At 32.8% G+C, this 13,760-nt stretch overlaps 1 protein-coding gene across 1 annotated transcript in view; it reads left to right on the top strand.

Moving 5' to 3' along the window:
• Nucleotides 1-13,760, top strand: part of LOC118195950 (uncharacterized) — a 162,321-nt gene that overhangs the window by 102,082 nt on the left and 46,479 nt on the right. Inside the window, exons 13-14 of the mRNA XM_035367293.2 lie at nucleotides 7,721-7,849; nucleotides 8,165-8,295. Coding sequence (XP_035223184.1) covers nucleotides 7,721-7,849; nucleotides 8,165-8,295 — 260 coding nt within the window. The remainder of the gene's footprint in view (nucleotides 1-7,720; nucleotides 7,850-8,164; nucleotides 8,296-13,760) is intronic.

The following is a 13,760-nucleotide window of genomic DNA, read 5'->3' as shown; positions in this document are numbered from 1 at the left end:
CAAACATGAATACGGTGTTGGTTGAAATTCTCATAATACTCTTTCTTTTACTTTTGTGTAATTAATTAAATCTTTCTCCTCTATATAAGTGATAATATTAGATGCCTTATCACCTAACAAATTCAACAAAATTTCCCCTTTGTATTTTTCCGGTATTTCCTTAGAAACAAATGCTCTCTCCAAAGATTAAAAGGAAAAAACCTCAACCTTCTGGTACTGTAGGTGTACTTATCCACTAATAGCATTTAAAGCTAAACCTCCCAAAAGCGATTTTAAATAACAAAACTTGTCAACCGAACTGAGACTTTCGTTTTGGTGAATGGAATTACTAAACTGATTCCAGAATTCAAGCCAAGAACAAGGATCACCGTAATATTTTGTAATCGTTAATTTTGGCAATTTTAAAGTATTAACTTCACAAGTTTTCAACTTCGGAAATATAGTTTCCTCACTAGAATTTCTAGATTCAACTTTACACACGTTTTTTCTTAATTTTTCCTGAATTTTACATTTAAAACTTATAATTCTTTCCTGATATTCCTGCGCGGAAATTACTTCTGTTTCCAACTCCTGTTCCGTAATTATAAGTTTTTCAATCTCAGAATCGTATTGTTTCAACAACTGCGATTTTTCAAGTAACGTTTCGAGTAATTCTTTTAATTTCTCATCCGCGGTTTCACCCTCTTCTAACAATGCAGAATCTATTTTACTCATCAACTTGGTAGTTAAGTTACGCGTCACCGTACGCAACTTCTTTGCCTTATTCATAGCCTCCATTTTACCATTAGATTCTATCAACTATAATAATCACCAAGATTTTTATTCAACAATTCTATTCAAAACTGGAAAAATGAAAAAGGGCCTACCTCGAATTTCTTCGCGTTAAATCCTGGATTTTCAGTCATGAACTCACTAATTTTCTTCGTCCATTCTTCATCTCCACAAATCACGTCCGGGTCACCAGAAAAAAATGTACGTATCCAAATGATCAGAAGGTTGTTGATGCGTGTTTCTTGATCTATTGCACCAAGATATTTTACTGTACATTTATTTACAATTTATTTACAAGTCGTATGCCACCTGGCATATTTACAAGCGTTATGCCTCCTGGCATGTACATGATAGACATATTCTGCCACCTGGCATGTGAATTGATACATCATACTAGTTTTCTGCCACCTGACAGATACGATGCAATTACCTCAATTAGCGGTAATACGCCCGACATTTTTGGCGTGTCCGCTTCCCTTACGTTCTGTAATGCAACTAACCTTTTGTGCGGTGCGCCCTCTGGGCACAAATCACCGCAATCACCGAGGAGGCCAAAACAGTAGGTATTTTCATAGTTAAAGTACGAATGCTTTTTATAAGAGTGTCCAATGATTCATTATTACTTTTGATTTTAGGAACATCTGATTTTATTTTCGCGTGCATTTTAACCAACTCTAACTCTGCTTTAGAATGTTCTAACTTAATTTTCTCAAGCTCTAATTGTTTGGATTCCTCAGATTTTCTCCTCTCAATAATCATGTTTGCAATTTCATTCACAGAATCTGGATCAGATTTATACGGATCACTGTTTTTCATGGCTGTGTTTAATTTTAAAGCTGTCATTTTATCTGTTAGCTCAACTCCTATTTCAAAGGCTATAAGCCTTAAATCCTTTTTAACTGCACCTTTAAACATTTTTAGTTCTGACACAACTCAAATTTGTAAGAAATACAACAAAGTTCACAACAGTACTTTTAGATATTAGCTCAAATTAAATCTCAAATAATTCAAACAGTAAATTCAGTAAATTATCACACTACTTGACTGCTGAATATTCTTTTCTCGGATCCAGAAATTGTCACACCCTTCAAATCCACATACACTTTGAAGACGATTCTCATTTATAATTATTTCCAGCTTAAGAACCAATATGTTGGGCAGTTCACTTTCTCAAAGATAATATTGTTATAGACTCATTGGCACTCAAAACTGGCACTCAATGTAAAGACACTCATTTATTAAACCTACTCCATCTCGTACTCTTGTTGACTGACAGTAACAATTTTTTCTCACCAGGGCTCTGCGCTCGCAGGTGCGAACATAATTGTTGAGTACATTTCCTTGCAAACTTTCTGTAATTCAGGGTTTGATCTAAGCACATTAAATTAAGGCAGTTATATTATGCCAAAATATTACCTGGGAGAATCTTTGAGGTGGAGAGCTGTCAGGTTAGACAGCTGTAGAAATGTCAAGTTGGTTGAATGTTTCAAAATAGATGATTTCACTTTCTTTAAATAATTAAAAATTATTGCTAGGAAACTAGCACGAGTTCATGAGTCAGTTATACATCTTTCAGTAAACTGCCTTCCAAAAATTAAGTATGCAATGAAATTTAAATTTTTGAAAGCATAGTTGAATTAGTTTAATAGGCTGAAAATCGCTGTGGGTACACATGACAATAAGCAGATATCGTATGTTACAGCCAATCATGAATGATTGTCTGAGCATATTTTAATTAGGCAATTTTTGAAGATGCCACCATTCTGAAGGGTTTGATAAGGTTGTGATAAGGTCACATAAAAGAAGAAGAGACTGAAGATTAATATGGACAAGGATGTCTCGTGAGAATAAGCTGAAAATTATTATTTTTTTTAACTTACAAATACGTTTTCAATAGTTATTAAAATAGTCTATTAAAATAATTAAATCGTTGTCAATGTTAAAAAACGCAAGCTCGAGGGCCACAAATTGCTCTCGCACGTAAAATGTATAGAATTTGATTTTTGAAAATAGTAAGTTTCTATCTTGTCAAATGGTATGTAGCCATTTTTTTTTTTTTTTTTTTTCATTCAATAAAATTTTTATGCTGTGTTTTGTTTTGAACCTGATGTCACAACCCAGGGTTTGCAGAGCGGTTTCGGCCAATACACCACAGCAGTAAATATTAAAAGTTGGTGGCAGCTTTTAGGGATTGTTCCTGAGAGTAAATTTAGGAAATGACTTTTTCGCCTGTGCACTTGAGTTTTATGTGAACAGTAAAGACTTTCTTCTCTTCAAGAACGATCTAATTTTGCGTGCAAGGACAGTTCGCGTGGGGAAGCCTCTTCAGTGACAAGTGACAGTGTGTCAGAAGGGAACGCCGGAGGAAGTGTGATCTAGTGCCGCAAAATAGTGAAATTTCCCGGAAGATTATCCAAGTAGTGCCAGGAGAGTCAATCGAAGGCATCTTCAAAATTGGTGACTACCATTTTTGTGATTTTGGAGAAGTTATGCCAGTTATTCGAGACTAGGCTTATTTTGGATATAGAGCAGGAAAAGGTTGCCTCTTAATTGGCATTTTTTTATATACGCTTTGTTTATAGGCATAGGTATTATCATTAAGTGTTGTAAGGCAATTTGTATTCAGAGTTGTTAGGGAATTATTCAATTTTGGAGAGATTGTTGTTTTTGTGTTATTGTTTTTCGGGGTAGGTTATTTTTCTTTAATTTTCCATAATGGGTGAGTATATGAGGAAATTTACTAAAACTCTGCTATTGGAGTTAGCGGAGGAGTTTGAAACAAATGTGTCTCAGGCAAATAGAGGAAGAGAAATTAGGCAGGCTATTCTAAATGCCGAGGACTATGAAGAAGAAGCTGCGAAAGAATACGCGGCAAGAATTTGGTCTGCGGCTGAGCAGAGAAAAGCAGAAGAAATAGCAGAACTAGAGAGAGCAGAACGGGAGCAAGAGAGAGCAGAGCGGGAACAAGAGAGATCAGAACAGGAACAAGAGAGATCAGAACAGGAACAAGAGAGAGCAGAGCGGGAACAGGAACAAGAGAGAGCTTAACGGGAGCGGGAGCGAGTTTTTTAATTGGAAAGGTTAAAACTGATGAATGTGGTTCAGACTAATAGCCTAGCTTCCACGGTTTCGAAAGTTGAACAATCTAGAGAAAAAAAGGTTAATTTGAAAGATCTAGTACCATGTTTTGAACCGAGTAATATAGATATTTCATTAATCTTTATGCTGTTTGAGAAACAAGCTCAAAAAGAGAACGTTAATGAGATTGATTGGGTCTCGCAATTAATTCCTTTATTACCTCATGATGTAGCCCAGTTAATAGTGAGAGAACCAGCAGATAAAGGGGAAGATTATCAGCATGTTAAGAAATTATTAATGTAGAGATTCAAGCTTAGTTCTTGGGCACTAAAAACAAAATTTGAAGAACATTCTAGAAAAAACAGAATGTTATGGGTGGATTTAGTGTATTGAATTGAGAGTGTATTTAGAGAATTGGTTGGATTCAGTAGAAGTTCAAGATTTTGAAAGTCTTAAGGAACTTATGCTCACTGAGCAAATTAAGCGGCGAGTCCCTCTAGAAATAAGAGAGCACTATTTAGACAATTGGGAAGAATTTAAAACAGCATCCATTTTAGCAGAGAAATGCGACAAGTATGAGGCTTTGCGAAGGGATACGAGGAAGTTAGAACAGAGAGCGGGGTATAGAAACCATTTGAGAAAGATAGAGACTGGTATGTAAATTCTAACTGTAGTTATAATCAGAAAAGTAGTGGTCATCAAAGAATTAAATCAGAGGAGCATAGAAAAGTGGAGGCTCCTAAAAAAAAGCAATTTTTCAATGAAGCAGGTTTCGAGAAACAGTGGAAAATAAGGTGTTAGCTATGTGGAAAGGACGGACATATCCGACCTAACTGTCCATCGCTGGAAAAGAATAATTCTAATCCGGTGAATAATCTAGGAACGGAGAGTTTAGGAAAATGTTTTGAGCCGTATTTTAAGAAAGCAGTAATTAATGGGATAGAGAGAGAATATCTGAGAGATACTGGAGCTGGTATAGATCTGTGTAATAGTACTAGTGACTTATTAGGGGAAACTGTATGGGTGAAACAGCCTTTAGATACAGAATGTAAATGTTTACCTTTGGCGAAAGTCACCATTGAAGGTGATTTTGGTGTGGTCACCACAAAGGCAGCAGTTATTCCGATAGAGTTAGATAAAGAGTACTATTTGTTAGGGAATAAAACTGCACAGTTGCTTGAGGAAATTAGGGAACGACCGGTTCTCTTGAATGCTGTGGAGACTCGTAGTCAGGCACATGCGCGCAGGAGTTTAGAGAGAGCGAGTGCAAAAGACTTAGATTCAGATCGGAAGAAAAGAAAGAGAAGGTGAAAGGGCCGTCAATAATGAGCATTCGGAAGAAAGGAAGTTAACCAGTATTACGGAGGAGGCAATCAAAATTGCAGACATCAGTTTAGAAGAAAGGTCTATCCTTGCGGATGTTTCGCCAGCAGAATTCCCGGAAGCACAAGCAACAGAAACTTATGATAATCTTCAACACCAAACAAAATTTATTATATCGCATACTGAAGGAACACAAGGTCTGCAGAATTCGATATTCGAAAAACCCACTTCTATGAAGACGTTTTCTTCTGAAAAATTGCTTCCAAATAACCTTGCTCTAAAAATGATGTTCAATTATAATGCTGAATCAAATGCATATGCTATATGGCGTGCAATGTATAAGGAGACATTACCAGTCATTGGCGAGTTTTCTTTGGATGAACTGACAAATCATAAAGTCAAGAAAAAGAAATTGGGACCTCATCCAAATATAATTGTAAATGTTGAAGAGTGTCTTATTTCAGTGATTGATTATTCGAGAGCAGATCTACGGACAGCAGAAACTTTAGCATATGAAGTATATGGAGGAGCCAGTCCTTTTTGTTCTGTAAACTGTTGTTTGAAAAATGATTTTTGTAGCGTTTTGGAATTATATTTTTGTAGATGTAAATTTGTTTGCATAGTGTGTTTCATTTTCAAAATGGTTAGAATCAAATGTTAAGTATTAGCATTTTGTAAACTGAAAAGGTACCTTGTGTAGATTGAAAATTTAAATCTTTTTGTTGTATTTTTGCATTTTTGTTATCTAGAAATAAGTGCAGGGTAATGTAGCTGGCTTCTCTATTATCACTTAAATGGTTACCACTTGTGTTTTAAAAGCAGTGAAATGTATTTAGAATTTTTCCTTCCATAGTCAAGAAAAATTTCTTTATGAGGATTTCCTTATGATTTCTTTATGAGTTGTGATAAGGTCACATAAAAGAAGAAGAGACTGAAGATTAATATGGACAAGGATGTCTCGTGAGAATAAGCTGAAAATTATTATTATTTTTTTAACTTACAAATACGTTTTCAATAGTTATTAAAATAGTCTTTATTAAAAAAAATTAAATCAATGGCAATGTTAAAAAACGCAAGCTCGAGAGCCACAAATTGCTCTCGCATGTAAAATGTATAGAATTTGATTTTTTAAAATAGTAAGTTTCTCTGTTGTCAAATGGTATGTAGCCAATTTTTTTTTTTTTTTTTTTTCATTCAATAAAATATTTATGCTGTGTTTTGTTTTGAACCTGATGTCACAACCCAGGGTTTGCATAGCGGTTTTGGCCACTACACCACAAGGTGCATTTAAATGCTGATTTGAAACATTTAGAATTTCTGTAGAATCATTCTTTATGATTGTTTCTATTGCTGAAAGAAGACCGGCAGCAAATAGTGAGCATTAGTGTGCTGTTGGCATTGAAGTGGAACATTCAATCAAAGATAACGTTTTTTTGGGGGGGAGAAAATTGATCATTCAGTAGTTTCTCAAATCTGGAAATAATTCCAAACAAGTCAAACAATTGTTCAATAAGACAATATCTTCCAGTACTAAACAGCAAAGGCTTCACTTGAAAACTGTACATTAGAGTGTCAAGTGTTTGTGTTCTACTAAATGCCCAGTCCAGAGGAGCAGGATTAAAATGGTATTGTCAGTATATTACTTAAGCCATCTCATATTGGCTCCACATTCTGTTCATGAAGTTCTGTCCAGATTTGCCGTGTCACTTCACTGATTGAAGTGGGTAAGTATTGTATTGATGAAGTTCATTAATCAAATGAGAAAACTGACATATATTCTCAAATAGCAAATATTGAAGAACATGCAGCAAAAATTGGAATGCCAACTTGACATTCTCCAAGCTACAAAGAAAGCACATGTTGAAATTTATTAATGTAGTACTGTTCATAAAAAAGCTTAATTACTGCAATTAATATTTCCAAAAATATTGTAATTAGACAGATATTTCCAAATAATGATAATACTAATAATAAATTTCCAATAAATTCTTTGATAATTAGACATACATTTCCAAAAAAAAAAGGCATATATGTCTAATTATAATAGTTTTTGTGTAGTATTTTTTTTAATCAAAGAAAGTCTTTTTACTCACCCTTTATTTTATTTTAATTGTATATTATTTTTTCAATATATAAATTTTAATTTCTGTTGCTAAATTTCCCCCTCTTTTTTTAATTCAGTGTTATTCTGAAGCATAACTTAATGAAAGCTTGTAACAAATGTATACTGTTTGGTCCTTTATTTAAAAAAAAAAATGCTTTTTAGCTGGCAAAAGTTTTCCAATAACAAACACATCTTTTTAAACTGTACATCTTGAAATATTTTATTTTCAAAATCTGTTTCTCTGGAATGGAGTTTTCACCGTCTCACTGCATTTTTTGCTGCAAATTATTCCAAGCTTTTATTGTTTTTAATTGTATTTTTCTAATTTATAAATTGCTTACTTTTTCAAGCAGATTGTGCTAGATAGAAAATTTTTTAAAACTTGAGCTTGCATAATCTTATGGTTATATAACTAGTAACTTTTTTTTTCTCTATGTTTGTTAGAATAAAGCAAAGGAATTAGAAGAAAAGCTAAGAGTAGTTTCGTTAAATGAAACTGTTGCCCTTTCTGAACATGAAAGTAAGATGCGATCTTTGGAAACAAAGCTCCATGATGTGCAAAAGAAACTTCATGTAAGTTAGTAATTTGCATTGTGAGCTATAAAATACATTAAAGTTTTCATGCTAGAGATAAGAAGTACTGAAAATGTTATTAAAATTACTATCCCCCCCCCCCGAAGTACTTTTTTAAAGTCTTCATAAAAGTATTTTTTATCTTTATGATTATTAAAACACAAGTAAATATGAATTGTTATGATAAAAAGTCTGTCTCTCTGTGCCATATTTTATATTTATGTATTTTGTAAAAATGTTAGTGTATAAATTGTAATATTGTTAAAAAAATAATGCAAACTTTAGATTTTAAAAGATATGAATATTCTTCTTTAGGATGCAAAATGTAGGCTAAAGATTGCATTATTCAACGAAAAACAAATAAGGGAAAACAATGAGATATTACAAAAAGATAAACTAGAAATGGTAAAGCAACATGCTGATGATAAAATAAAAGCTGTTGAGGAGTAAGTTTCTTTGCTTGTTCATTATAATTTCTCTAAACGTATCCTGTGTATTTTTACTGAACGTACCAGTTTCCAGCATCATCAATTTTAAATAAAATGGGCTGTGAAATTTATTATTGTATTTATTTTAAAACAAATTTAAAACAGTGATTTATAAGCATGCAAATAAATAATCATTTGATGGTATTTTCAATTCATAAATGTATCAACTCTTCTCATATCTTTGTAAGTAAGATATTAAAATCAGTAAAATGGAATTTCAGTTTTTCAGGATTACCATTTTAAATTAACTATGTAATAATATAAATGTAGTGATATTTTACTTTTGGAAAACTGATTTTCTTGTGGAAAGAAAGTCCTAACTTCTGGTGGTCAGAAGTGGTACTCAAAACAAAGCCAACTTATTCTTCCAATGATTGGTGAAATGCTCATTACATCATGCATCAGGTGTCAAGTTGATGATCTTGCTGATTTTAAAGAATAACCAATTGTAATTCAGCAAATTCTGACACATTCAAGTATCCAGCAGTGAAAGGCTTGTTTACCCTGCAGATCCCATTTGGTTATATTATGGCAAATTAATTACCGTATTTGACGGCATATAAGATGCACTGACATATAAGATGCACCCTTATTTAGAAGGCCACACACAAGGAAAAAAAGTTTCAATAGTCCGTGAGACAGCAGGGTACCACAGTAACTTAAAATGTGGTTTCTTTTAGTTCTCACATTTCATAAAAGCCAAATAAACAATCATTGAATGCAATTACCAAACATATTTTTATTAAGGAAAATTAAAAAACAGCAAGCTATTTTGAACAAGATATGTAAATTTCAATAATGAGTAAATGAATGAACGGCAAACAATTAAACATAATACAAAATAAAGCAGAAACAACAAAAAACACAGATTCAAGGAAAACGTTGCCTGTCATGAAATATGCTTGAGGCCAAGATGGAGCTGGGTATCGAAGGTTATGTTTTTGTTTTCTAGCAGTCTTCAGTTGATCTTCCTGCAGTCGCCAAGTACGTATCATTTTTTCGGTACTTGGTGAACCAAATGCCTTGCTGCTGCTCTGTTTCCATGCACTTTGGCATAATTTAACACTCCTAGATTATACTGAATTGTACAGTCAAAAGTCTTTAATCTGGACTCGTCGGGACTTCGGCGATTCCGGATTATCGGTTTTTCCGAATTATAGATCATGAGTTTAAATCTGGTAAGATGGCATGCAGAAATTATAAAATTAAAAATATGAAACTGTAATTTATGAAATAAAGAGCAATTATGATCTAAAGGGTATCAAAATTTACAAAAAAAAGCTTAATATTTATTTGTTTACTTTATTAAATATTTCTTTTAACGTGTGCATGCATAAAGCATACGTTACGCATAGTCGAAATTAGAAAATTGCAACCAGAAAACTATTTGATGTGTATTTGTGATATTTATAATGACGAGGAATTTGATTTAAATCATATCAAAGACAGAGTACATCGAAATGAAATACTACATTTAGTAAGGAATTATAAGCCAAATAAAATAAAAACATCTGCCCTGAAGATAAGGATTGTGCTGACAGATCAACTTCCAGTTCATTGCGCGCTGCAACGTCCCCCCCCCCTCGGCAGAGCAGCATGAAATTGATAAACATATTTTGGAATGATTAGAGAATGAAAGGATATGCCTTTATCCATTTTTTGTAGCAATTCCACTTTTTGTTTGATGGACATCGGAACATGCTTTTGCTTTGTAGATTCTTTGGTAGCTCCAGAATCAGAAATTCTTTTTGACATGATCGAAAGTTCAAGCTTAATTTTATAAAATTGCTCTAACAGTCTGCAAAAAATAATAAGCTAGATCCAATTAGAAGATTAAGGAACAACGCAATCTGCAACATTAACTGAAATAGATAATTAGATAATTTTAGCTTAGCTTATACCATCCATTATACATTAAACGCGCATGCGTAAACGTATTATGCACATGCGTAAATGCATTAATGCATTTACGCATGCACAGAAAGTTTGTAGCTTTGAATTCCGGATTATAGATCATTCCGGATTATGGATGTCCGGATTAAAGACTTTTGACTGTATAGCTTAACCTCTTGTTTCCTGTAGTCATATTTTCCAGGGTATTTTTTTAAAACAAATAGTTTTAAGCACCGATACCGACACGTTTATACAGAGTAGCACCGATACTGACACATGTGTCGGCTGAGTCAAAGAAAGTCTATCATTCCGGATTGTGGATGTCCGGATTAAAGACTTTTGACTGTATAGCTTAACCTCTTGTTTCCTGTAGTCATATTTTCCAGGGTATTTTTTTAAAACAAATAGTTTTAAGCACCGATACCGACACGTTTATACAGAGTAGCACCGATACTGACACATGTGTCGGCTGAGTCAAAGAAAGTCTATCATTCCGGATTGTGGATGTCCGGATTAAAGACTTTTGACTGTATAGCTTAACCTATGTAAAGAAGTAAACCTATGTAAAGTCTATGTAAAGAAGGAAAGGCTCCATAGACGTAATGTGACCGTCGAACTTCGACATCAGCTTCGAGCTTTGGCACTTTTTGGCGATAGATATTTCACACATGCACAAAATAATTATGGCAGATGTAGAAAAAGTTATGTGTGTCTAGACCTTTATCCGGGCTAAAAATAGCATTCAGTATTGAAAGTTAACCTGTGTCCTTCACGTATAAGACGCAGGTAACTTTTTTGAGACCAAATTTAGGGAAAAAAATGTGCGTCTTATATACCGTCAAATACGGTAACTGCAACATCTAATACTTCCAGTTTAATTACAGCTTCTTTTGAGTTGTAAGTAAACTGGAAATTTTTTAAGTTGATATATCATGCTGCCACAGAAGACTAAGCTAAAATCATAAAATCAAAAATTTAAAAGCTCATATTCTACAGAATTTCCATGCATTAGAGTATCTAAAGTTTTTGTAAATCATGAACATTGTACTAGTAAGGAGGATTTTTCAGTTGTGCATGGCATAAGAAAACAGTAGTAAGCAGCATTATTTTCTCAAAGTCATAAAGAAATTAATGCTATGAAACTGAAAATCAATGCTCTTCATAAAAGACTATGAAACAGATGTTATACAAACCAAGTGCTATTTTATTTAATTTTTAATTGAGCTCAAATTTTCCAATTTCTGTTTCAAAAAATTAAAAACTCAATGTTTCTGGATGCTGCCATAGTAAAAAAATGCCTCATTCAAATGCAACCTCCAAAACAATATTTTCTATTATTTAAGAAAAGAAAAAAAAATCAGACACTATTTCTATCAAATTTAGGTACAAGAACTCTTTGAAGATGCTCTCATTGAATTAAAGTAAACATGGAGACAAATGAAGAGCCATGTTATAAAAATGGACTATCTAATTCAGAATTTAAGCTTATTGAGCATGCTTCTTATAAATCTTTACATTTGCAATTTATAAATGAATTATAAGTATTTTTGTTGATGATTGTATGTGTATTTCTTGTCTCTATCTGGTTATTATTATTATTATTATTATTATTTCCCTATAGAAATCAGAATCAAAAAACCTCAAAGATGTACTTTTTTATGGATCCTAATTTCCTCTATAACTTCATAATTTTAAATATTTGCTTCTCTAATGTATTAATAGATTTAGCGATACTTCTGCTTGAGTGATGAAATGAAAATTCTAATTAAATATGTGTATAATTTATAAGAACCGTTTTTAATTATTGAGTTTTTTATATTTATGGACTTGTGGATTTTAACAATTAAACATTAATAAAGTTATGTGTGTCTGTGATGGTTAATTCAAAAAAGTACGCGTTACATGCGTATTTTCTAAGTTGCAAAAATGCTCACACATTGACTTACTGACAAGCTTTTCCTGTTGGTTTGAGCCTGTGGTTAAGGTAGTCTGTTTAAGAATTGTTGTAAACTTGAAGATTAAGAATGTCCGTTTGAATTTCACTCTTCTTTGGTATGACTTATGTCACCACTACAGCAGCTTCTGCTTTGATTCGGGGGTCACATGACACAGCCAAGTCTCATTTCTCATGAAATCCAGTCTCCTGTGAGGTGTGGTACAGGGGTAAAGTATGGTTACTCACATTATAAAGTGAGAAATGAAATGAGACTGTTTGAATCTTATTTCTGAGAAAAATCCTCTTTCTCATAGTATGATATCAAAATTATGAAAACACCATTTATGCTCTGCACTTTGTGTTCCTGGTTAATTATTTTCTGAACTCATGAAGAGCATAACTTCCTCTAATCCAAGTTTTGAAACATGAAATGATTAATTATTTTTTCTAATTCTATGGTTCATGTTGTCTTGTTTACACAAGATTAATGGTAATTACGCATTGCCAGCCTAAGTATGGATAGTCGCATATGTTCTGACCTTCTTTAAATATTTTCACCCATTTGTAAACTTTGCTGTCATTAATGGCATCCAGTCATACACTTCACAGATATGAAGATGAATCTCTCTTGTATTGCATTTTTTACAATCTGGAAGTAAATAAAGAATTCTGTTTAATAGGATGCTTAAACTTCTTAAACATTTTCAACGCACAGTGTCTTTAAATGTGAACGTTGCCAGCATATTTAACATTACATATATTTGTATGCAAGTAATGCCAAGAGATACTACAGTCAAAAGTCGTTAATCCGGACTCGTCGGGACTTCAGCGATTCCTGATTATCGATTTTTCCGGATTATAGATCATCAGTTTAAATCTGGTAAAATGGCATGCAGAAATTATAAAATTAAAAATATGAAACCGTAATTTACGAAATAAAGAACAATTAAGATATAAAGGTTATCAAAATTTACAAAAAAAAAGCTTAATATTTATTTGTTTACTTTATTAAACATTTCTTTCAAAGTAAGTTGTTTAAGTTGCTTCGTTTTTTATGTTATAATACATTCTCTTTAATTCTATAAACAGACATAATTTCTTGTTCAGTTACAAAGTTCCGCTGTTCAAGTCCTATAATTGCTGTGTCGAGAATACCGACTAATTTGTCAATCGAAATTTTTTCGTTTTCAATAACCTCTGTCACTTTCTTCGCTATCGGAAGCGAATTATAATGACGAGGCATTTGATTTAAATCATGAAATACTACATTGAGTAAGCAATTATAAGCCAAATAAAATAAAAACATCTATCCTTAAGATAAGGATAGTGCTCACAGATCAACTTCCAATTCATTGCACGCAACGGCGGCATTAAAGATAAACAAAGTTAAACAAAGTTTAGATAAACAAACGTTAAAGTTTAGATAAACAAAGGATATGCTTTTATCCATTTCTTGCAGCAATTCCACTTTTTGTTTAATGGACTCCGAAAGATACTTTCGCTTTGTATATCCTTTACATATTAGTAAATATATATCGGAAATTCTATTTGACATAATCGAAAGTTCAAGCTTACTTTTATAAAATTACTCTAA

This window comes from Stegodyphus dumicola, chromosome 1, assembly GCF_044657685.1.
Source record: "Stegodyphus dumicola isolate Sdum_Otavi_A_Nest chromosome 1, ASM4465768v1".
Classification (NCBI taxonomy): domain Eukaryota; kingdom Metazoa; phylum Arthropoda; class Arachnida; order Araneae; family Eresidae; genus Stegodyphus; species Stegodyphus dumicola.
The sequence above is the reverse complement of the archived record's forward strand: the minus strand, read 5'-3'. Positions and strand labels throughout refer to the sequence as shown.